Source organism: Dendrobates tinctorius, unplaced genomic scaffold (assembly GCF_039654945.1).
Source record: "Dendrobates tinctorius isolate UK_male_01 unplaced genomic scaffold, ASM3965494v1 ptg000028l, whole genome shotgun sequence".
In the NCBI taxonomy this organism is placed as follows: Eukaryota; Metazoa; Chordata; class Amphibia; order Anura; family Dendrobatidae; genus Dendrobates; species Dendrobates tinctorius.
In genome coordinates this window covers 71,653,908-71,677,239 of record NW_027361696.1, presented here as the reverse complement: position 1 = coordinate 71,677,239, position 23,332 = coordinate 71,653,908, and the positions used below count along the sequence as shown (strand labels likewise).

The 23,332-nt window shown below is 44.3% G+C and overlaps 2 protein-coding genes across 9 annotated transcripts in view; one reads left to right on the top strand and one right to left on the bottom strand.

Moving 5' to 3' along the window:
- LOC141085535 (oxysterols receptor LXR-beta-like) overlaps nt 1-6,676 on the bottom strand; it is a 73,501-nt gene extending 66,825 nt beyond the window's left edge. Inside the window, exon 1 of one of the 2 annotated variants that reach the window (XM_073570965.1) lies at nt 6,529-6,676. The gene's annotated coding sequence lies outside the window, so the exon portion shown is untranslated. The remainder of the gene's footprint in view (nt 1-6,528) is intronic. The other variant, XM_073570966.1, reaches the window with a different exon arrangement.
- The window catches only part of LOC141085536 (testicular acid phosphatase homolog), a 65,011-nt gene continuing 48,341 nt past the window's right edge, over nt 6,663-23,332 (top strand). For 2 of the 7 annotated variants that reach the window (XM_073570971.1, XM_073570973.1), the window contains exon 1: nt 6,663-6,837. Coding sequence is in view for 3 of the 7 variants with exons in the window: in XM_073570970.1 (XP_073427071.1) it covers nt 11,319-11,420 (102 nt within the window). In the remaining 4 variants the exon portion in view is untranslated. The other 5 variants (XM_073570970.1, XM_073570968.1, XM_073570972.1 and 2 more) reach the window with 4 other exon arrangements.

The following is a 23,332-nucleotide window of genomic DNA, read 5'->3' as shown; positions in this document are numbered from 1 at the left end:
TGCAGTTCTTCCCCCTGGAGGGTTTTTTGTGTGTAATTTGTGAGACTTTTCCCTAAAAAGGAGCAAAAGAGAAAAAAAGGAAAATAAGAATTTTTAATTTTGCATAAAATTCTAGAACCACGAGTGCTAATTTAATGAGTTGATGCCAAAAAAAAGTCAACGAATGGTGCAAGACAAGAAAAAAAAAAAAAAAAAGAAATAGGGACTTAAAAATATATGAAAATGATTAAATGGACCCATAGACTTCTCAGTGGTACAGCCAAAGCCGCTAAAATATATATATTCGTACTTTAGTGTTCTAATTGCTACCTTCATTCTGCAGAAACTCAAGTTTAATCAAACATACTAATTAAGGGACTTGGTGAACGCTTGATGTGGCTAAAAAAGCATCAATGAAATACAGTATGTCACTCTCCACAAGGAGAAACATTACCCCTTACACCCCAGTCCGAAGCCTCTTATACAAGAAAATCATATATCGTGCTTTGTACTGAGGAGAAGCAAATACCGCAAAACATGTGTCTGCAAATTAAGATTCTGATTTGGCTTTTATCACAAGTCATATTGCAAGGCTCGTTAAAGGGTCAATATTGACTCTTAGGATTACTACTACTACTACCACCACCACCAACAGGTGGCACTACAGTTCCTCTGAAGAGGCAATTTGTATATTTAATTTCCCAGAGGTGTATTGCATGGCCTATAAGTCTCCTTACAGAGGCATGTCACTATTTACAAGGAGAAACATTACCCCTTAGAACCTCGCATGTCACTATTTACAAGGAGAAACATTACCCCTTAGAACCCATATAGTAAACTGGAACACATCTGGCTTTGGCCTAATCCCGTGAAACAAAACCAAAGGGGGTTCCACTTTACAGATTGGTTTTGTAGAAATTTGGAAAACGTGACACTCAGTTACCATGAAAATAGATGTCAGAACTCTCTATAGCAGAATGGAAACATTGTATCAATTCCTTCACCAAATAAAAAGATTTTGTCTTCAAGACAAAGAAAATATAAACAAATATTAACCTCCTTGAGGGGCACAGTCCATACTTTATCTTTTTCTCGCTTTCCAAGAACCATTACTTTTTTTTCCTATTGATATTGCTCTATGATGTCTTTTGCGGGATTCCTCCAGCAATTGTGCTATTTTTTATTTTAAAGTTGTTTTTCCAGACGTTCACTTTACAACAACAAACAGCAATTCTGGCATTTCAACTTTCTTCCTTGTGATGAGTTTAAGATTTTCCAAAAACAAAATAAAAAAAAAACATAGCAATTTAACTGCTCTTTAGGAAACTCACAACCAGAATGAACAAGGAATGAATCACGACATCAGGGCGTTTACTACGTGGGATAAATATTATATATTAATTGGTATTATGTTCATAAGAGTCCAAAATATGTTTTTTTTCCAAAGATTTTTATTTACCGAGAAAAAAAAAGGGGCGAGTTGAAGGATTAACCCCTTAGTGACAGAGCCAAATTTAAAAAGTCTGACCAGTGTCACTTTATGTGGTAATAACTCTGGAACACTTAAGACAAATTCCAGTGATTTTGAGAATGTTTTTTCGTGACACATTATACTTTAGCTGTTAAACTTTTTAATATACTTTTTGTTACAATACAGCATTTTATCAGCAGGAAATCACAGGGATTCTATCAAAACTACACTATTTTGCCTTGTAAGTGACATATTACTGAAATCAGGGTCTCTTGCCACTACATCATGCTGCTCTCAGATTACATAGCAAAAACCCGTTGACATGTTTCCTATAAGATGACTGGAAAGTTTTGCCAAGAGCCGAGGGAAAGGCGCTCAGCGAGTCCTGCCGAGGGAAAAGCGCTCAGCGAGTCTTCACAAAAGCCACCACGAAATGAGTGAAAACAGCACAAAGTTGGCCTGGTAACATGGTCACACAAACTACAAACATTAATGCGCTCCACAAATACAGCATAGCACAACTGGAGCAAGGGAGGGAGGCTTTTTTCCTGCATACTAGTTGCGAAGTGGAGCTGACCATCTTAAATTCCTGGGCAGCTAGATTTCATAGGTGTATTTTTATCTTGTAAGCTGATAACAAATCGCTAGGATCCTAAAAATGATGGAGCCCAATTAGGACTGGTATCGATTTGCTCCAATTTTTATGTTTTCCCCGCGCTGCACCACACAGTGTTAGGAATACGCAGCACAGCTGTATTCAAGTAAATGGGGCTGTGCTGAAGTTCCCTGCACAGCCAGCGTTTGGGGGACCGATAGGGGGGAAAACAGTGAAAAAAATCTGATCTCGTGCCTCCTAGGCCAACCATGAGACACCTAGTCCTACAGGGATAATCTCCTGATGATAATACACTGATTGTATTGAAACAGTAACACACAGCCTAGTAAATGACACCATTGGAATCAGGTTCTCTGCCCCTACATCATGCTGCTCTCAGATTACATAGCAAAACATGCTGACACATTCCCTTTAATGCACCACTCCACTATTTTTTTTAGTGCAGTGCTGGCATGGTGCTACTAATGTAAGGTCCCTGCACTTGGTCTTATACTTACCATCACCATCTTCTGCGCTGCACATACTTATTACGTTTTTTTCAGCCCAGTGGGTTTTTGATAAGAGGCAGGTTGTCTATTCTTTCAGCATTTTTCATCCATTCAATTGAATGGCTGAGAAAAAAAACAGAATGCAGAATGGTAGAACAACCACAATGTATGTTAAGTCCCCCAAATGATATATTTGTCAAGAGTACCTGTCCTTACAAGCAAAACCTGCAGAAACGCAAGCCCTTGCTGTCCTCATCCCTCACAACAATCACATTTGGTGCCCCACTAGCGCAATTTACGCAGAAAGTGTCCCAGATCTTATTCTATGAAGCTTGTGATACACTTTTTTTTTTTGGAGTGGGCGGTTGCTCTTAAAAATTTTGCCAGCACTATAGGTGCTGGAACTTCCTTTCCACTAGAGTTGAGCAACTTTGGTCGGATCGGGTTTCGTGAAACCCGAATGAAACCGGATAAAACTGATCCGACACCGAAACCCAACCCCAATGCAAGTCAATGGGAAATAAAAAGTCGGCATTGAGCGGATGACATTGAGCGGATGACATTCATCCACTCAATGCCGACTTTTATTTCCCATTGACTTGCATTGGGGTTGGGTTTCGGACGAAACTCCGACTTTTTTTGCCCTAGTCGGACCAGTTTCATCCGACTCAAATTTTGTTTCATTCTGGTTTCACGAAACCCGATCCGACCAAAGTCGCTCAACTCTACTTTCCACCATTTCCCGGCATGCACTACTCTTGCCACTGACTAATTACTGATCTTAAAATCGCTTCTGTATTATGGCCGTTTGCAGTTTGATGGACAGGAGAGCGGCAGCAGAAGAAATAAGAGCAGAGAAGAGCCACAAATATCGGGGAAAGGCATTAGATTGGAAATAACGAGGTATATATAGGAATGCAGAGAATAAATAACGTGAAAATAAGACAATTAGTGAATAGGAGAATCAATTAATAATCAAGGAACTATAAATAGGAGACAAGTGCAGAGCATTGCATGAGGATACAATGGTATGGACGCGGAACAGATAATGATTAACCCCAAGATATTCACTCCAGGAAAAGTAAAGCACTAAAGTGATATGTGAATATAAACCCCATGATACAGAATATGGTGGCTAATATAAAGGGCAGAAAAGTCAAGACATGGAGATCCCCTTTAAATAAGAAGTCGAGGTGTAAAGTAGTGTGACATTCGGTCAACACAAAAAATATTTATAGCAAAGAAAGTTAAAAATAAAAGATTAGGAATTTAGTTTTTAAGCTTCCTTTAAGGCCTTGTTCAGACATCTGTCTTTCACATGGTTATTCTTGTAACTACCAATACAAGTCTAAGGGTGAAAATCATGGACAGCGCACGGATGGCGTCAGGGTACATTCCGTGATTAACACTGTAGCGGCAGGAGAAGCTTTAGAATATATTTCATATGTGAAAATCATTGAAAACAGCGATAATAAAAAACTGACTGAGACTCTGATCCAAAACACTAATGAAAATCGGACTTTTTTTTGCAAACGTGGAAAAGTGACAACATGATAGCATGTACCTAGAATAAGCCATCACTTGATGATCTCCAGGGGTCCAACCTCTGGGACCCTCACGAGCCTAACAATGAAGAGGCAGCAGCTTTTTCTTGCACAGCCGCGTTCTGAGCCACCACACTATGAATGGAGCATTTTTTTGGTTTTTGTTTTTTCATTTTTTTAAATCATCTTTTCAGCACTCTTTTTTTTGTTACTTTGCAGCAGATTTTTGTGGCAATTTTTGATGCAAAAATTCTCAAACATTCCAAAAGTCACCCGGGCATCTTTTAAGCCTTCCCATTGACTTGTACTGAAAGGACTTTCAAGCTCTTTGGAGCGTTTGGAGTTTTTGGCAAAGTATTTGGAATAGATGCATTTGAAAAAAAAAAGAAGAAAAAATCGTCCCAGAAGTGGGACCAGTAGTGATCACTGGCAGGTGAGAGGGCAGACACTTGCTGGACAGCGGGAACAGTTGGCACGTGTCATGCACATATCCCAGTCATTAATGAGAAGTTTTATAAAATTTGCGTTTTACTTTCTCGACGTTTTCATTGTTCACATCGAAGACTCAAAATCTGCATAGAACAAACACATTTGACAGCTGAGAGTCTAGGCAATCCTGTGTGATGTAAATAGCTAGGACGCGAGGGCATGCTGGGCGTTGTAGTCTCACACCAGCTGGAGTTTAACCAAATCGACGTATCCAGTCATTTGGATTTAAAACAGTTTAAATAGTTCCAGGAACATTAAATATACGGCATCAAGGCAAAACCCGACGCGTTTCGGGCATGGGACTGTCCTTATTCAGACTAACCCCTTAGACTTACACATTCTACGGAAGCCTGAAACACGGCCGTAAAGCAGAAGCCACAGGGAGATTTGTATCGCTGACGTATTTGGCGCACAGACTAGCAGAACTAATGCAACAATGTAACAGAGCCAGATATAAAGTGTCACATGGGCACAGAGAATACACGGGAATCATGTCGGTGTACGCTTTGCACTCTGTCACATACAGCATCTGCAGACTTTTCTTTTGAGACTGAACAGCCCCTTTCAAAAGAGGTGGAAACCATGATGTGCACGTGACCAAGCGGAAGTCATCCATGGCCCTAACTTGGCTTCTGCATCAGTAGGTGAGAGGAGCGGCAGATATCGCGCACCAGTCCTATGAGTTAGGACACGTGTGAGATACCTGGCAAAAATCCCTTTAAGGGTAGCAAAGTCTAATGAATGGTAGATGGGGCTGGCTCCGGTGTAAGGGGTTGGGCATCCTTGACAAAATCATCAGCTACTCATCTGCTGATACCCCACGTCTTGGTTTATGCGGCAGCAGGAGTGATGTCACAGATACAGCACGTGAGCGCTGCAGACAATCACTGGGGTCACCTGTCGCTCCCTCCCAATCTGCTGATGCAGCAGCGGTGACATCAATCATCTACAGGATGTGAGCGCTGCAGACAATCACTGGGGTCACCTGTCGCTCCCTCCCAATCTGCTGATGCAGCAGCGGTGACATCAATCATCTACAGGATGTGAGCGCTGCAGACAATCACTGGGGTCACCTGTCGCTCCCTCCCAATCTGCTGATGCAGCAGCGGTGACATCAATCATCTACAGGATGTTAGTGCTGCAGACAATCACTGGGGTCACCTGTCGCTCCCTCCCAATCTGCTGATGCAGCAGCGGTGACATCAATCATCTACAGGATGTGAGCGCTGCAGACAATCACTGGGGTCACCTGTCGCTCCCTCCCAATCTGCTGATGCAGCAGCGGTGACATCAATCATCTACAGGATGTTAGTGCTGCAGACAATCACGGTGACCACAAGTTTACTTACCTTCCCGCTCCCCATCTTTGTTGATGGAAGCAGCGTTGACATCAGTAACACAGCACTGCTGTGAGCGGAGACCCCAGCGTCACTCACCTGCCGCTCCCCCCAGTTATGCTAATGTGGCAGCAGCCATGACTATATCACGTACGCGCTGCAGACCATCGCTGACCCCAGCTTTACTTATCCGACGCAGCAGCACCACAACTACGGAACGTGAGCGGCACAGCCAATCACTGGGGTCAGCGGTCACCGCTGATTGCCTGCAGCGCTCACGCACCGTTGTCGTGATGTAATCGCTGCATCAATTAAGGATGGGGGCTGCGAAGTCGGAAACATAAAAAAATACATTGGGTCATATGATCAAAAGAGATCTAAATAGGTGGCGGAACAATAACACAAGGTCACGTGATCAGCGACACCGTGACCTCTGACCGGACAGAAGCGACATAATGTGACCTGGTGACAGCTTACACCCTGCCCCACAGGAGCACGGCTGTAGCTCCGCCCCTCCAGGATTCCAGGTCCTGCAGCTGACAGGGTGCCATTACCTGTCGTCAGGTGTCCCCAGCCCCGGGACCCCGCTCGTCCCCGGTATTACCTGCCTTCTCTCCCGCCGCTGCCGCCTCCTCCTCCTCCGCGTCCTCCCATTCTCGGCTCCAAAACTCTTCTACAACAACTTCGACCTCTCTTCCGCGAACCAGCGCGACACTTCCGGCGTTAGCCCCGCCCACAGGCACGGCGCTCAGGGTTTCCCAGGCCTCCGACAGCCAATCAGGAAATAGCAGGGCATTGACCTCGCACGAGAAGCGAAAGCGGGAGAAATGGGCGGAGACGCCGGCAAGACTGACAGACGGGTCAGCCAATCAAACGGCGGGATGAGAGGCCGTGTCGCTCTGTGTGTAACTAAGTGCGTCACCTTTCTGTGCTGGGCTGTAGTCGGGGGCAGCGCGTTAATGCTGCGTGCTGTAGTCGGGGGGCGCTGCCTCCTGTCACTGGGGGCTTTACAGCATTCATTTTCTTCATTTTGGCTTAGGAGAGCTCCAGTTTTGGGTTTGTTTCCCATTCACCAGACATATAGTGTTACTTGCTTCTGGCTATGAGGTTTCACCTGAATTCTGCAGCTTCGATTTGAAATGCGACCAATCTTCTCATTAACCGTTTTGATGCCCAAAATTGGGGCAGAGACTAGTTTCTCATTTTTGGGGTGTTGTTTCTGCTTCGGATTATGGGATTGTGCCAGGAAAATAAAGATTGTGGCCAAATATTAAATTCCCTAGGTTAGGACTAATGTGGCGACTGGGTTCCAGGATCCCAGTGGGTGACGTGATGTTGTTACGTGCAGCCAATCAGCAGGTGTTGATCGGCTGCAGCCTTTGATGAGCTGGCCATTGATCGGCTGCAGTAGTCGCCTAACAACAATATCGTCTGAATAAATTCCTCATTCCACTGAGGCATCTATAGCATAAGGCAAAAAAGGGAAGCCCCCAACCAAGAGATCCCCTCACCATGATGAACAGGCACTGGTGGATACAGACAGAAGAGGGCCCCTGTGCAAAAGCAGTATACGGGCCCAGAGGCGCAGCTAGCGGCAGGCCACATGGCTGCTACAAGTCAGCTGGGCCCTGTGCCGGCTCTGGGCTCTCACCCCGCTCGGGGTTGCACTTTCAACTGTATCGTTATCCTGGATACTAATACAGTTGAAAGCAATGACTGAAGACGCCCGCTCCCTATCATTGTCCCTGCGTGTTTGAACTCTGATGTCTCAATGCAGCGGGCGCGATGATGTCATAACATCGTACAGCGCAGAGCTTCAGAACACACGCTGCAAAGAAGACAGGTATATTTGTTTAATTTTTCTTGTGAATCCATGGAGACCATTATATTGTTTGAAGTGCTAGTGGGGCTCATTATACTGTGTGGGCCATTATGCAATGTGGAAGGTTGTAAGGTCCATTATACTGTATGGAGGGCTGTGTTGGGGCCATCATACTGTGTGGAGGAATGTAAGTTGCATTATACTTTATGAGGGTTGTGTTGAGGCCATCATACTGTTTGGAGGGGTATAAGGTTCATTATACTGTATGGAGGGCTGTGTTGGGGCCATCATACTGAATGGAGGGGTATAAGGTCCATTATACTGTATGGAGGGCTGTGTTGGGGCCATCATACTGTGTGGAGGGATGTAAGGTGCATTATACTTTATGAGGGTTGTGTTGAGGCCATCATACTGAATGGAGGAGTATAAGGTCCATTATACTGTATGGAGGGCTGTGTTGGGGCCATCATACTGTGTGGAGGAATGTAAGGTGCATTATACTTTATGAGGGTTGTGTTGAGGCCATCATACTGTGTGGAGGGGTATAAGGTTCATTATAATGTATGGAGGGATGTGTTGTGGCCATCATACTTAATGGAGGGGTATAAGGTCCATTATACTGTATGGAGGGCTGTGTTGGGGCCATCATACTGTGTGGAGGGGTATAAGGTCCATTATACTGTATGGAGGGCTGTGTTAAGGCCATTATACTCTGTGAAGGGGTATAAGGTCCATTATACTGTATGGAAAGCTGTGTTGAGGCCATCATACTGTGTGGAGGGGTATAAGGTCCATTATACTGTATGGAAAGCTGTGTTGAGACCATGATATTGAGTGGAGGGGTATAAGGTCCATTATACTGTATAGAGGGATGGAAGGTCCATTATACTGTATGGAGGGCTGTGTTGGGGCCATCATACTATATGAAGGGCTGTGTTGGTGCCATCATACTGTATGGAGGGCTATGTCGAGGTCATTATACTGTATGGAGGGCTCTGTCGAAGCCATCATATTAAGTTGGGGTCGTTGTGGGGGACAGGTATTATACTTTGCGAGGTGGTGGGTAATGTAGGGTGTATGGAAAGTGGTGGGGTAATATACTGTTTTGAGAGGCACATTTGTTAGCATCATACTTTATGGGGACCATGAATGGGTATTTTAATGCGTGGAAACACTAAGGGGCTTTAGTAGGAGGAATATTACTTTGTAAATGGTGAAAAGTTGTGAGATATGCTTTTCTGTGACCCTGCCTATTATTAATCATTTTCTTTTTTCTTTGTGTGGGGGTGAGGATGGCAAATGGGACTACTGGGGCCCCATGATTTCTATGTACATACCGCATGCTGATTGATAGCCAGATTCCCATAGTTAGTCAGCGGTGAGCTGGCAGTCAATCACCATGACGTCGGCAGTTCACGACCCATCAACAGAGCAGAGTGGAAGAGAAGCCGCTGCTCTGTCAATTCAGCATCAGCGGAAGCCCCTGAATCGCCAGCAGGAGCGGCCTGTGACTGCTGTGTGCCAGCAGAGATTGGCGCCGGGCACAACGGGCAGGTAGTTTGCAACTACATGCCTGTTATTTCTTGAGCCCCTATGATTTAGGTGATATTAGTTTAATTAGTATGCGATTGTCTATAAAGACCATGTTTATATTAGCAATCATTGCAAAAATATAGGTAACTCAAAAGGGTTCACTTACTTTTTTTTGCAATTGTATTTTGTGTCCTTTTGTTAGTTGGTAAAAAAAAAATATTTGGATATCACTATTTTAAAGTAAAATGGAGATTTGGATGCTATCATGACTCCAGGAAGATGGATGCCAGAGGTGGAATTATTAAATAGGATAGTTCACCCCCCAAAATTAATGGAATTGTCCGCCATGGGGTACAAGTTTGCAGTCACTCTATGTTATACAGATTTGCCGGGAGCTGTCGGTCATGTAACCACTAGTTTGGAATTTCCATACTTCTGGCCACATTCCAACTAGACGTGTTCGGCCTTGCTCAATACACTTGCATTGGGCAAGGCTGCGCACATCTAGTCGGCAGGTGACCGCATGTATGTAAATCACAATGGGCAATCCTCACAGTGTTTGGTGTGCGCACTGTGAGAATTCACAAGTCTGTAGTCACATATAGTGATTTCAACATAAAACCTAAAGGCCCTGTCTCACATAGCGAGATCCTTAGCGAGAACGTCACAGATTTTGTGACGCAACAGCGACCTCACCAGCGATCTCGCTACATGTGACACATAGCAGCGACCAGGCCCCCGCTGCGATCTTGCTGATCGTGCTCGAATGTCTTGGGCCATTTTTTGATCGCTGGTGTCCCGCTGGCCAGCATGCATTTTTGTGTTTGACGCCGACGAGCGACCTCATGGGCGACTCAGAACTAAGGGATGCAGGTGTGAGTTGTCAGAATAGCTGCTGTGTGACAAGGTCCCAACGACCGCCGAGGTCGTTATATGGATCGCTGGATCGTTGCTGCATCGCTGAGTTGATCTGTCTATTTGACAGCTTACTAGTGACCATGTAGCGATGCATCAGCAATCCTTACCAGGTCGTATCATTGTCGGGATCGCTGGTGCGTCGCGTAGTGTAACGGTACCCTAAGTCTGGACAACCCCTTTATTTTTGTCAGAGACACCGCACTGCACTTGCTCATAGAGCCAGTGCGCGTGTCCTGAGAACAGAAGCAGTGCTAAAAGATACCTGGGGAGCAGGGCAGCAGAGGTGACCATGCGTGCTTCAGGCTATTAGTGTCAGGGTCCAGTCAGCGCTGGAAGGTAAAGAGGCATAGGACCTGCGGACACTGAAACTGAATAATCTGCACGGGACCTATGGTCATGTGACTGCAAGGGGGCGGGGCTTAGCGTCCTGTATTCAGATAGGACAGGACACCATACAACAACTCAGAGTCAGGCAAAACAGAGGTCACAGCAGTACGGGCAAACGAGGTACAGGAGGGACAAACAGACGGGTAGTCAGACAGAGCCAAAGGTCATACACAAGAGGGCAACGTGGTACCAAGGGGACGAGCAGAGAGAAGTCGGGTCACAAGCAGAGAGTCATACACGAGAGGTAGCGCAGTACAAGAGGGTCAGGCAGAACTCGTAACGGGGACAGAACCAGATCACAACCGAACAAGCAAGCAAGATATCAGGCACAAGGCACACGTATACAAGAGGTCACTTAACTCAGCCGAGGGCAGGAGTATAACTGACACCGGACCCAGGTCCAGTGAGCACTAAATAGCCTCCTGCTGCCAGAGAGAGGCAGCACAATTAACCCATAGTCTAACCAGGACGGGTCAAAGCGAAATCCCGTCCTGGATCATGACAATTTTTTTATTTTGTTTGTGTCTGTTGGATAGAGGGCTTATATAAAGCACTAGATGAAGCCCTAAGGAGACCGTAAACATGAGGCATCACTTCCTACAACAGGATATGGCTTCTATTGAGCTAGGGAGGGATTGGTACATACTTCCTACAGTAAAATAAACAGGGAGATTGGACTGTCCAAGTGTCAGCAAAGTCACCTTCTGTCTGCACTCTCTCACGTTCCTTGCAGTATGGCAGCTGAACTACTATCAATTTGTCTCCTGATCTGTTCCAGTACTCTGATATTAGTAGATTCTTCCTTGAGAATAGGTGATCTGACCTTTGTGGTTGTGGTAAGTACATCTGTACGGCTTTTGGCAAATTTGGGAAGACGGATTAAGGGGGTTTTACACAATGCATATTTTTGTTCCATTTTGTGAGTTAGTAAGTATGTGATGAAGGGTTGACCCCGCTAAGGAGAGTAGTGATCCTAAGATCCTATGAAGTGGTTGTAGACCTCTACCGATGCCCTGGAGCTGCTGAAGAGAGTGGCCTTGGTTAAAAAAAAATGGTAACGGATCCTTGACAGTCACCTTACAAAACTTGTGGCCCTTTGGGCTAGTATAGTTTAGCAAGCTGCATCCTGGTGAAGTGGCTTGCAAGTGTTGCCCAGGCCAGCATGCCTGCCCTGTGGCCACCTGACTCACATTAGACAGTGGTCTGCACTGAAGAGGGCCCCTGTGCAAGAAAAATATATGGGCCATTTGCAGCCCAATAGCTCATCATAATGCACAATTTCACCTGCTTTGGAGGTGAAAATGGGCCCCTTACCTCTTCGGCCCCAGGGTGCACCAATAGTATATCCGCCCCTTGAGGTCTGTAACCGTGAGTGAGATTGTGACGTGCACCATTGTATAAAGTGAGTATAACTTTGTACTGAACCTCGTGTGCTGTGCTGTGACTTGTGCCTAGTAGACGTCACTGAGGTTTTCTTTTTTGGTGACTCCCCAGTGTGAATTTTCCAAGGAACTGATCCTGGTGATAACAATAACCACTAAGCGATGTGACTCCACTCTGATGTGCAACCACCAAGCTTGGTGCCTCAAAGCTTGAAGTGTAACGCTAAGATTTGCTCCATATCTGCATCGGACACAATGTTAGAAGGCTCATAGCAGACTGTAAAGGTTTTACCGGAATAAATATCTCAACTTTTTACTCTATTGTTTCTAATAAAATGATCGGCACAATGGAAACCTGATGAACGTCATCGGCACCAGACAGATCCCATTCCCTTACAGTATGGGTCCAGTGTTGGATCTGTCCTTAATTTCATTTCTTTGTTCCCGAACCAAACAAATGTGGAATTGATCACACTCATCTTATGTAGTGTAACCACCAAGCTAAGTGCCACTATTGTGTGTGTAACTATCAAGTTTGTGCCCTCTTTAAGAAAATGTCACTGCTCAGTTTCTGGAGCCTAATACTAAAACTAACCATCTCATAAGCTGGTCTGTGAGGTGGGTTAAAGGGAGGAAGAAGCAGGCAGATCCCTTAAATTGCCTTTAATTTGACATAAAATAACATTTTTTCATGTTATTCTGCACTGTTCTGATTCTCTGTTATTCCTCCTGGACATGTATAAGTAAGTAGACAAATAGGTGTCAAGAAGTTGTATCCATACATGGTCTGGCATTGTCAGCATTGATTGCATTCTTGCAAAATTGTCAATGTATTGTGATGCTTGCAGGTGGGCACGTGGATTGTGGACCCACTGTGCCACGCAGTGGAGTTTTCCTAGGAGGTTTGTAGCTAAGCGGCTATCTGGTGTTTAATGGAGGTCTTGATGGTGGAGTCAGGCTTGAGCTGCAGGTAGCCACCCGGTACCATTCCTAATGATACTGCAGCTGCTGATACCAAGGGTCAAGTACACAGACACGGATTAGGGCTCGGGCTCTGTCCAGACAACTAGGTTCACAATCCCCTGGTAGAACGACTTCTGACACGGAGTTTCAGACAGGGCTGATTCGGAGACTGGTTTTAGCAGTCCGGATACATGGAATACTCAGACACACGTTCGGACACACGGGTCTTGGATATAGATTCAGGTACTGCCGTAGCGGCTTCAGGGTTCAGGACTGGCCATATAAGGACCAGGGATTATGGGTTCAGGACTGTCTGCACAAGAACCAGGGACTACAGGTTCAGGACTGGCCGCACAAGGACCTTCGACTTCAGGTTCAGGGGTGGCCACACAAGGACCTGGGACTTCAGGTTCAGGAAAAACCACACAAAGACAAGGGACTACAGGTTTTGGACTGGCTGCACAAGGACCAGGGACTTCAGGTTGAGGACTGGCCTCACAAGGACCAGGGACTCTAGGTTTAGAACACTGGCCACACCAGGACCAAGAGACCTCACAACTCACTAGTAGACCACCACACTACATGCCTTTTATACTAAATGCCTCCCAGCCATTGGCTGGGGGCATTTTTCTATGTGCATGTGCTTCCCCTTTAAGAGGAGAGGAGCGTGCCCCCACTAGGCACGCCACCAGGAAGAGCAGCGCACACAACACAATGAAACAGGGAACCACACCGAATGGCTGGGGCGGTGAGTATGCCGGCGTCCCTGCACGGAGGGGGGAGGAGAACCGTGCAGGGGCGCCGGCAAGTGTGTGACATGTATTCATACATTTTCAGGGGAAATAACAGTGGAATTGCACAATGTTCCATGAACTTTACAAGAACTGTCTTCTTCAGGTTGAATGCTATTATTTAGTAAAACAGATGTCAATGTTTAGGCAAGTCCTTATAAAAGTACTGTACTATATGGTACAGTGAGGAGACACCACAACCAGCACAAATGATGTGCTATGGAGGGCGCATCTGATGCACATACTATATTAATGCTAGTGTGTACATAACCCAATAATAGCCTCCAACAAAATAATCATGTGCACTGTGAAACTGTGTACGGTATATGCTTCTGGCTGCAGGCCATTATTTATTACAACACAGAGGATCATACTGAGCCAAAGAGGAACCCATGTGATTAGACATGACTGCCATGTGATCAGCATGCATATCGTCTTATACTATTTTACCTGCTATGTATGGAGTCCAGGTAGCAGTGCCAGGAGAAAAAAAGTATGTAAATAAGCTATTACCCAGAAAGAAAGAAAATCTCACCAGTGCCTCCTAGTGGAGGGAGCTAGCCTATAAGCCATTAGCCAGCCGTCTAGTGCACCTATACGAGGAGGAATATAAGAGCGAGTTGGATTTGGCTTTATTTAACCCCTTTGCAACATGTGATAATATACCACATGTCAAGTGCTGATGAATGGAGCAGGCTCAGGAACCGAGCCTGCACTATACCTTGCAGATATCGACTATGTTGGACAGCCGTCATCTTCCTGTAGCAGTAGTGACTGGAGCTAGTTCGAATCACTGCTGTTTAACACTGGCTCCAATCAGCGGTGCGATCGTGGGATGCAGGTGGGTTGTCCCCATGGGTGCCATCTTAGCTTTTCTGTAAAGCCTATCCTAAAGGTGGGCTTCATAAGAAAACTTAATTTTGAGTAGATACGGTATAAATCAAGGTTCAAGTCCTTTCAGGGACTAAAAACAAATTACAAAAGTATTTAAAAAAATGTATTAAATTTTGTGATCATCCCTCTTTTTCCCCCTTTTAAATGGAAATAATTAAATTATTTTTTAAATGTAATAAATAGCAGAATTCTTTTCATCACTTAAAAGAAAGTATACAACTTTGGTGTTGATGTAATGATACGGACCTGGAGAATCATGTTACCAGATAATTTTTACTGCACAGTGAACACCGAAAAAACAAAACCCAAGAAACAGTGGTGAAATTGCATGATTTTTCAAAATTTAATTGAATTTTGTAATTTTCTTTTAATTTTCCCATATATTATATGGTAAAATTAATGGTGTCATTCAAACTACAAATCAAGAATGAGAGAGGACACAGGACAGGGACTGCTAATGAATTGGGGAGGAGGGAGAGAGGACACAGAGCGGGGATTGGTAGTGAATTGGGGTATAGGGGGAAAGATGATACAGAACAGTGACTGGTAATGAATTGGGGTGAAGGGAGAGAGGAAACAGGACAGGGACTGGTAATGAATTGGTGGGGAGGACACAGGACAGGGACTAGTAATGAATTGGGTGAAGGGAGAGAGAACACAGGACAGGGACTAAATAATAATAATCTTTATTTATATAGCGCCAACATATTCCGCAGCGCTTTACAGTTTAACAGTTTCAAAACACAACAGTCATAAGTAACAACGTTAGCAATACAATAGTTAAAGCAAAATAAGACGACCCTGCTCGTGAGAGCTTACAATCAACAACTATTAAGGAATTGAGGTGGAAGGAGAGTTGACAGGTACTGGTTATGAATTGGGGTGGAGGGAGAGAGAACAGGACAGGGACTGGTAATGAATTGGTGGGGAGGACACAGGACAGGGACTGGTAATGAATTGGTGGGGAGGACACAGGACAGGGACTGGTAATGAATTGGGTTGGAGGGAGAGAGGACACAGGACAGGGACTGGTAATGAATTGGGGTTAGGGGAGAGAGGACACAGGACAGGGACTGGTAATGAATTGGGGTTAGGGGAGAGAGGACACAGGACAAGGACTGCTAAGGAATTGGGGTGGAGGGAGAGAGGACATAGGACAGGGACTGGTAATGAATTGGGTGAGGGGAGAGAGGTTACATGACAGGGACTACTAAGGAATTGAGGTGGAAGGAGAGACGACAGGTACTGGTAATGAATTGGGATGGAGGGAGAGAGAACAGGACAGGGACTTGTAATGAATTGGTGGGGAGGACACAGGACAGGGACTGGTAATGAATTGGGGTGGAGGGAGAGAGTACACTGTTGTGAACACTTTTGACCTGGCTTCTGAGTTTGGGCTCCCTCTGTTGGTTGCTGTTGGTAATGAAGCTGGTCTGGCTGACAGAAGTCAATCACCTGAGGAGGATGATTGGAGGTCAGGTGTTACAGACTGGAGAGATTTAAGTGAGCAACCTTCCCTCAGTTGTTGCCGGTGATTTGGTTATCTTCCTGAGCATTATGGATGTCTGCTTGCCTCCTGCTTTGTCCTGCATCTTTCAGATAAGTTATTTGTCTGCTTGAATCTTTTTGCATTTGATCCATTTTTTTGCTTTTTTCTGATTTCTGCTTTGCTGGTGTGAGTTCAGCCTTGTTCCCTTCTGGGACCTGTGCTGGACTCTGTTCCATATGCCACAGCTCATGTCAGTCTTTTCAGTATTTCTAATCCCCTGTTATATCAGTATCTTTTGTTTTTCGTCCATTTCACACCAGAGTTCTAATTTAGTGGGGGAGAGGTCATGTGGCTTCAGTATTTTTGCATATCAGACGTGTTGGATTTTTCTTAGGGTTTTTTGCGTGATTGCAGACAGTATCTTTTCCTGTCCTGTTCTATCTAGACAGTTTGGGCCCCATCATTTGCTTACTCTATTTTCTGCCTGTGTTTTGTGCCTCATCTTGTCTCACCGGCAATATATGTTCGGGGGCTATCTATTCCTTTGGGGTTCTACTCCGGGGCAGTTTAGCTTTCCCCTTTCTCTCTTTAGGCTTAGTTAATTCTTTGGCTGTGCCAAGGCGTCTTGGGCATTGTAGGTACATCCCACGGCTAATTCTAGTTGTGTTGTCAGTTTAGGGGTCTGCAATCCGCTAAGTTACCAACCTCTCTGGTTATCTCGTTGCCTAGTCTATTCCCCTGCTATCCTCCTCGGTTACCTAATCATAACAGGACAGGGACTGGTAATGAATTGGGGTGAGGGGAGAGGACACAGGACAGGGACTGGTAATGAATTGGGTGAGGGGAGAAAGGTTACAGGACAAGGACTGGTAATGAATTGGATGGAGGGAGAGAGGACACAGGACAAGGACTGGTAATGAATTGGGATGGAGGGAGAGAGGATATAGGACAGGGACTGGTAATGAATTGGGATGGAGGGAGAGAGGATATAGGACAGGGACTGGTAATGAATTGAGGTGTAAGGAGAGAAGACACAGGACAGGGACTGGTAATGAATTGGGGAGGACACAGGACAGGGACTGGTAATTAGAGGGGAGACACAGGACAGGGACTGTTAATGAATTGGTGGGGAGAACACAGAACAAGAATTTGTAATTGATTTGGGAAGTGGCTGGAGGATCATAGTGGTGGGTGTTTGAGGACAAAAGATGGACTGGTAATGAATTGGGGTAAATAGGCACTGTGGCTAATTCATTAAAAAATGTATTGGGCAGGAGAAAAGTGGCTAATTGTACTTAATCATTAATCTGGCTTATCAATTTATATTTTGAATGGTGAGTTACACAGTACTTAATTATATATTAACCCCTTAACGACCAGAATTATTTTTGGCTTTGCATTTTCATTTTTTGCTCCCCTTCTTCCCAGAGCCATAACTTTTTTATTTTTTGGTGAAAATAGCCATGTGTTTTTTTGCGGGAAGAGTTGTACTTTTGAACGACATCATTGGTTTTACCATGTTGTGTACTCGAAAAACTTGGAAAAATTCCAAGTGCGGTGAAATTGCACCATTTTCTGATATCTGTAGCGTCTCCATTTTTCGTGATCTCAGGTTGGGTGAGGGCTTATTTTTTTGTGTGCCGAGCTGATGTTTTTAATGATACCATTTTGGTGGAGATATTTTGGTCGCCTGTTATTGCATTTTAATGCAATGTTGTGGTGACCAAAATAACGTAATTCTGGAGTTTTGAATTTTTTTCTCATTACGCCGTCTAGCAATTGGGTTAATTTTTTTTTATATTGATAGATCGGGCGATTCTGAACACGGCGTTACTAAATATGTGTATGTTTGTTTTTTTATTATTGTTTTATTTTGAATGCGGTGAAAGGGGGGTGATATTAACCTTTATATTTTATTTTTTTAATATTTTTAAAAACTTTTTTTTTTTTTTTTTTGCATGCTTAAATAGTCTCCATGGGATACTAGAAGCTGCAATTACATGTTTTTTGTTATACACACGTTTATTGCCTTGTGTGTGTATTGGAACAATACAGAAAAAAAACAAAAAAAGCAAATTGGATATAATTTCACACAAAACCCCCCAAAATGGGCCTGACAAAATTGTTGGCACTCTCAACTTAATATTTGGTTGCAACGTTTGGAATAACTACAATCAATCGCTTCCTATAACCAACAACAAGCTTCTTACACCTCTCAGCTGGAATTTTGGAGAACTCTTCTTTTTCAAACTGTTCTGGGTCTCTCATATGTGAAGGCACTTTCTCCCAACATCAGTTTTAAGATCTCTTCACAGGTGTTCAATGGGATTTAGATCCAGATTCATTGATGCCGCTTCGGAACTCTCTAGTGCTTTATTTCCATCCATTTCTGGGTGCTTCTATAAGTACAGTGCCTTGCGAAAGTATTTGGCTCCCTGGAACTTTTCAACCTTTTCCCACATATCATGCTTCAAACATAAAGATACCAAATGTAAATTTTTGGTGAAGAATCAACAACAAGTGGGAGACAATTGTGAAGTTGAACAAAATTTATTGGTTACTAGCTAAAGAGCCCGGCGTTGCCTGGGCATAGTAACCAACTGTGGTTAGTTATAACAAATTACAATGATTATATTGCACATAAAAACCGTGCATCTAATCCTATCCTGTGTGATACTGACTGCTGAGCTGTGTATCTAATACTATTCTGTGGGATACTGTGTGCTGAGCTGCGTATCTAATCCTATCCTGTGTGATACTGACTGCTGAGCTGTGTATCTATTCCTATCCTGTGTGATACCGTCTGCTGAGCCGTGTATCTAACCCTATCCTGTGTGATACTGACTGCTGAGCCGTGTACCTAATATCATGTGTGTTACTGACTGCTCAGCCGTGTATCTTATCCTATCCTGTGATACTGACTGCTGAGCCGTGTATCTAATCGTATCCTGTGTGATACTGACTGCTGAGCCGTTTATCTAATCCTATTCTGTGTGATACTGTCTGCTGAGCCGTGTATCTAATACTATTCTGTGTGATACTGTGTGCTGAGCTGTGTATCTAATCCTATCCTGTGTGATACTGACTGCTGAGCCATGTATCTAATACTATTCTATGTGAAACTGTGTGCTGAGCTTTGTATCTAATCCTATCCTGTGTGATACTGTCTGCTGAGCCGTGTATCTCTTCCTATCCTGTGTGATACTGTCTGCTGAGCCGTGTATCTATTCCTATCCTGTGTGATACTGACTGCTGAGCTGTGTATCTAATCCTATCCTGTGTGATACTGACTGCTGAGCTGTGTATCTAATCCTATCCTGTGTGATACTGACTGCTGAGCCACGTGTCTAATCGTCTCCTGTGTGATACTGACTGCTGAGCTGTGTATCTAATCCTATCCTGTGTGATACTGACTGCTGAGCTGTGTATCTAATCCTATCCTGTGTAAAACTGACTGCTGAGCCGTATATCTAATCCTATCCTGTGTGATACTGACTGCTGAGCTGTGTATCTAATACTATTCTGTGGGATACTGTGTGCTGATCTGCGTATCTAATCCTATCCTGTGTGATACTGACTGCTGAGCTGTGTATCTATTCCTATCCTGTGTGATACCGTCTGCTGAGCCGTGTATCTAACCCTATCCTGTGTGATACTGACTGCTGAGCCGTGTACCTAATATCATGTGTGTTACTGACTGCTCAGCCGTGTATCTAATCCTATCCTGTGTGATACTGACTGCTGAGCCGTGTATCTAATTGTATCCTGTGTGATACTGACTGCTGAGCCGTGTATCTAATCCTATTCTGTGTGATACTGTCTGCTGAGCCGTGTATCTAATACTATTCTGTGTGATACTGTGTGCTGAGCTGTGTATCTATTCCTATCCTGTGTGATACCGTCTGCTGAGCCGTGTATCTAATCCTATCCTGTGTGATACTGACTGCTGAGCCGTGTATCTAATCGTATCCTGTGTGATACTGACTGCTGAGCCGTGTATCTAATCCTATTCTGTGTGATACTGTCTGCTGAGCCGTGTATCTAATACTATTCTGTGTGATACTGTGTGTTGAGCTGTGTATCTATTCCTATCCTGTGTGATACTGACTGCTGAGCCATGTATCTAATACTATTCTGTGTGAAACTGTGTGCTGAGCTTTGTATCTAATCCTATCCTGTGTGATACTGTCTGCTGAGCCGTGTATCTCTTCCTATCCTGTGTGATACTGTCTGCTGAGCCGTGTATCTATTCCTATCCTGTGTGATACTGACTGCTGAGCTGTGTATCTAATCCTATCCTGTGTGATACTGACTGCTGAGCTGTGTATCTAATCCTATCCTGTGTGATACTGACTGCTGAGCCACGTGTCTAATCGTCTCCTGTGTGATACTGACTGCTGAGCTGTGTATCTAATCCTATCCTGTGTGATACTGACTGCTGAGCTGTGTATCTAATCCTATCCTGTGTGATACTGACTGCTGAGCCGTGTATCTATTCCTATCCTGTGTGATACTGACTTCTGAGCTGTGTATCTAATCCTATCCTGTGTGATACTGGGCTCCCCCTGCAGTCTGTGTCAGAGGGTGGTCTGTGTTGGCATGGTGATAATTTCCAGCTTTACAGAAGGACAATAATACCATAGAAATGATAAGAATAATAGGCCTCAGTTACCACAACTGTCTACAAAGAAAACTGTTGCTGATAGCAACCAATCACAGCTCATTTTTCATCTTTTAAACAGCTCTGGGACAGCGTGGCGAGTTTTGAGTGGCGACTTTTGTGTTTTGACTTTTATGTGGCGAGGTTGGTGTATGTGTGGTGAAATGTGTGCTGAGGGTGGTTGAAATGTGATATGTGTTGAAGCACGTGGTAGTGTGTGGCGCATTTTGTGTGTGTGTTCATATCCCCGTGTGTGATGAGTATCCCATGTCAGGGCCCCACCTTAGCAACTGTACGGTATATACTCTTTGGCGCCATCGCTCTCATTCTTTAAGTCCCCCTTGTTCACATCTTGCAGCTGTCAATTTGCCTCCAACACTTTTCCTTTCACTTTTTCCCCATTATGTAGATAGGGGCAAAATTGTTTGGTGAATTGGAACGTGCGGGGTTAAAATTTCGCCTCACAACATAGCCTATGATGCTCTCGGGGTCCAGACGTGTGACTGTGCAAAATTTTGTGGCTGTAGCTACAACGGTGCAGATGCCGATACATACATACACTTTTTCCCCATTATGTAGATAGGGGCAAAATTGTTTGGTGAATTGGAACGCGCGGGGTTAAAATTTTGCCTCACAACATAGCCTATGACGCTCTTGGGGTCCAGACGTGTGGCTGTAGCTGCGACGGTGCGGATGCCAATCCCGGACATACATACATACACACCCACATTGAGCTTTATATATTAGATTTTAAATTTTTGTGAAAATTCAACAACTGAAAAGTGGGGCGTGCAATATTATTCGGCCCCTTTACTTTTAGTGCAGCAAACTCACTCCAGAAGTTCATTGTGGATCTCTGAATGATCCAATGTTGTCCTAAATGACTAATGATGATAAATATCCACCTATGTGTAATCAAGTCTCCTGCTCTGTGATAGTCTCAGGGTTTTGTTTGATGCACAGAGAGCATCATGAAGACCAAGGAACACAACAGACAGGTCCGTGATACTGTTGTGGAGAAGTTTAAAGCCGGATTTGGATACAAAATGATTTCCAAAACTTTAAACATCCCAAGGAGCACTGTGCAAGCGATCATATTGAAATGGAAGGAGTATCATACCACTGCAAATCTACCAAGACCCGGGCCGTCCCTCTAAACTTTCATCTCAGACAAGGAGAAGACTGATCAGAGATGCAGCCAAGAGGCCCATGATCACTCTGGATGAACTGCAGAGATCTACAGCTGAGGTGGAACAGTCTGTCCATAGGACAACAATCAGTTATACACTGCACAAATCTGGCCTTTATGGAAGAGTGGCAAGAAGAAAGCCATTTCTCAAAGATATCCATAAAAAGTGTCATTTAAAGTTTGCAACAAGCCACCTGGGAGACACACCAAAAATGTGGAAGAAGGTGCTATGGTCAGATGAATCCAAAATCGAACTTTTTGGCAACAATGCCAAACGATATGCTTGGCGTAAAGGCAACACAGCTCATCACCCTGAACACACCATCCCCACTGTCAAACATGGTGGTGGCAGCATCATGGTTTGGGCCTGCTCTTCAGCAGGGACAGGGAAGATGGTTAAAATTGATGGGAAGATGGATCGAGCCAAATACAGGACCATTCTTGAAGAAAACGTGTTGGAGTCTGCAAAAGACCTGAGACTGGGACGGGGATTTGTCTTCCAACAAGACAATGATCCCAAACATAAAGCAAAATTTACAATGGAATGTTTCACAAATAAACGTATCCAGGTGTTAGAATGGCCAAGTCAAAGTCCAGACCTGAATCCAGTCGAGAATCTGTGGAAAGAGCTGAAAACTGCTGTTAACAAACGATCTTCATCAAACCTCACTGAGCTCGAGCTGTTTACCAAGGAAGAATGGGCAAGAATTTCAGTCTCTCGATGTACAAAACTGATAGAGACATACCCCAAGCAACTTGCAGCTGTAATCGCAGCAAAAGGTGGTGCAACAAAGTATTAAGTTAAAGGGGCCGAATAATATTGCACGCCCCACTTTTCAGTTTTTGAATTTCCACAAAAATTTAAAATAAGCAATAAATTTCGCTCAACTTCACAATTGTGTCCCACTTGTTGTTGATTCTTCACCAAAAATTTACATTTGGTATCTTTATGTTTGAAGCATGATATGTGAGAAAAGGTTGAAAAGTTACAGGGGGCCGAATACTTTCGCAAGGCACTGTATGTTTGTGGTCATGGTCCTGCTGAAAGACCCATGACCTAGGATGCAAACCCACTTTTCTGACACTGGGCCACTACATTGCAACCTAAAATCTTTTGGTAATCTTCAGATTTCATGATGCCTTAATAATAATCTTTATTTTTTATATAGCGCTAACATATTCCGCAGCGCTTTACAGTTTGCACACATTTTCATCACTGTCCCTGATGGGGCTCACAATCTAAATTCCCTATCAGTATGTCTTTGGAGTGTGGGAGGAAACCGGAGTGCCCGGAGGAAACCCACGCAAACACGGGGAGAACATACAAACTCCTTGCAGATGTTGTCCTTGGTGGGATTCGAACCCAGGACTCCAGCACTG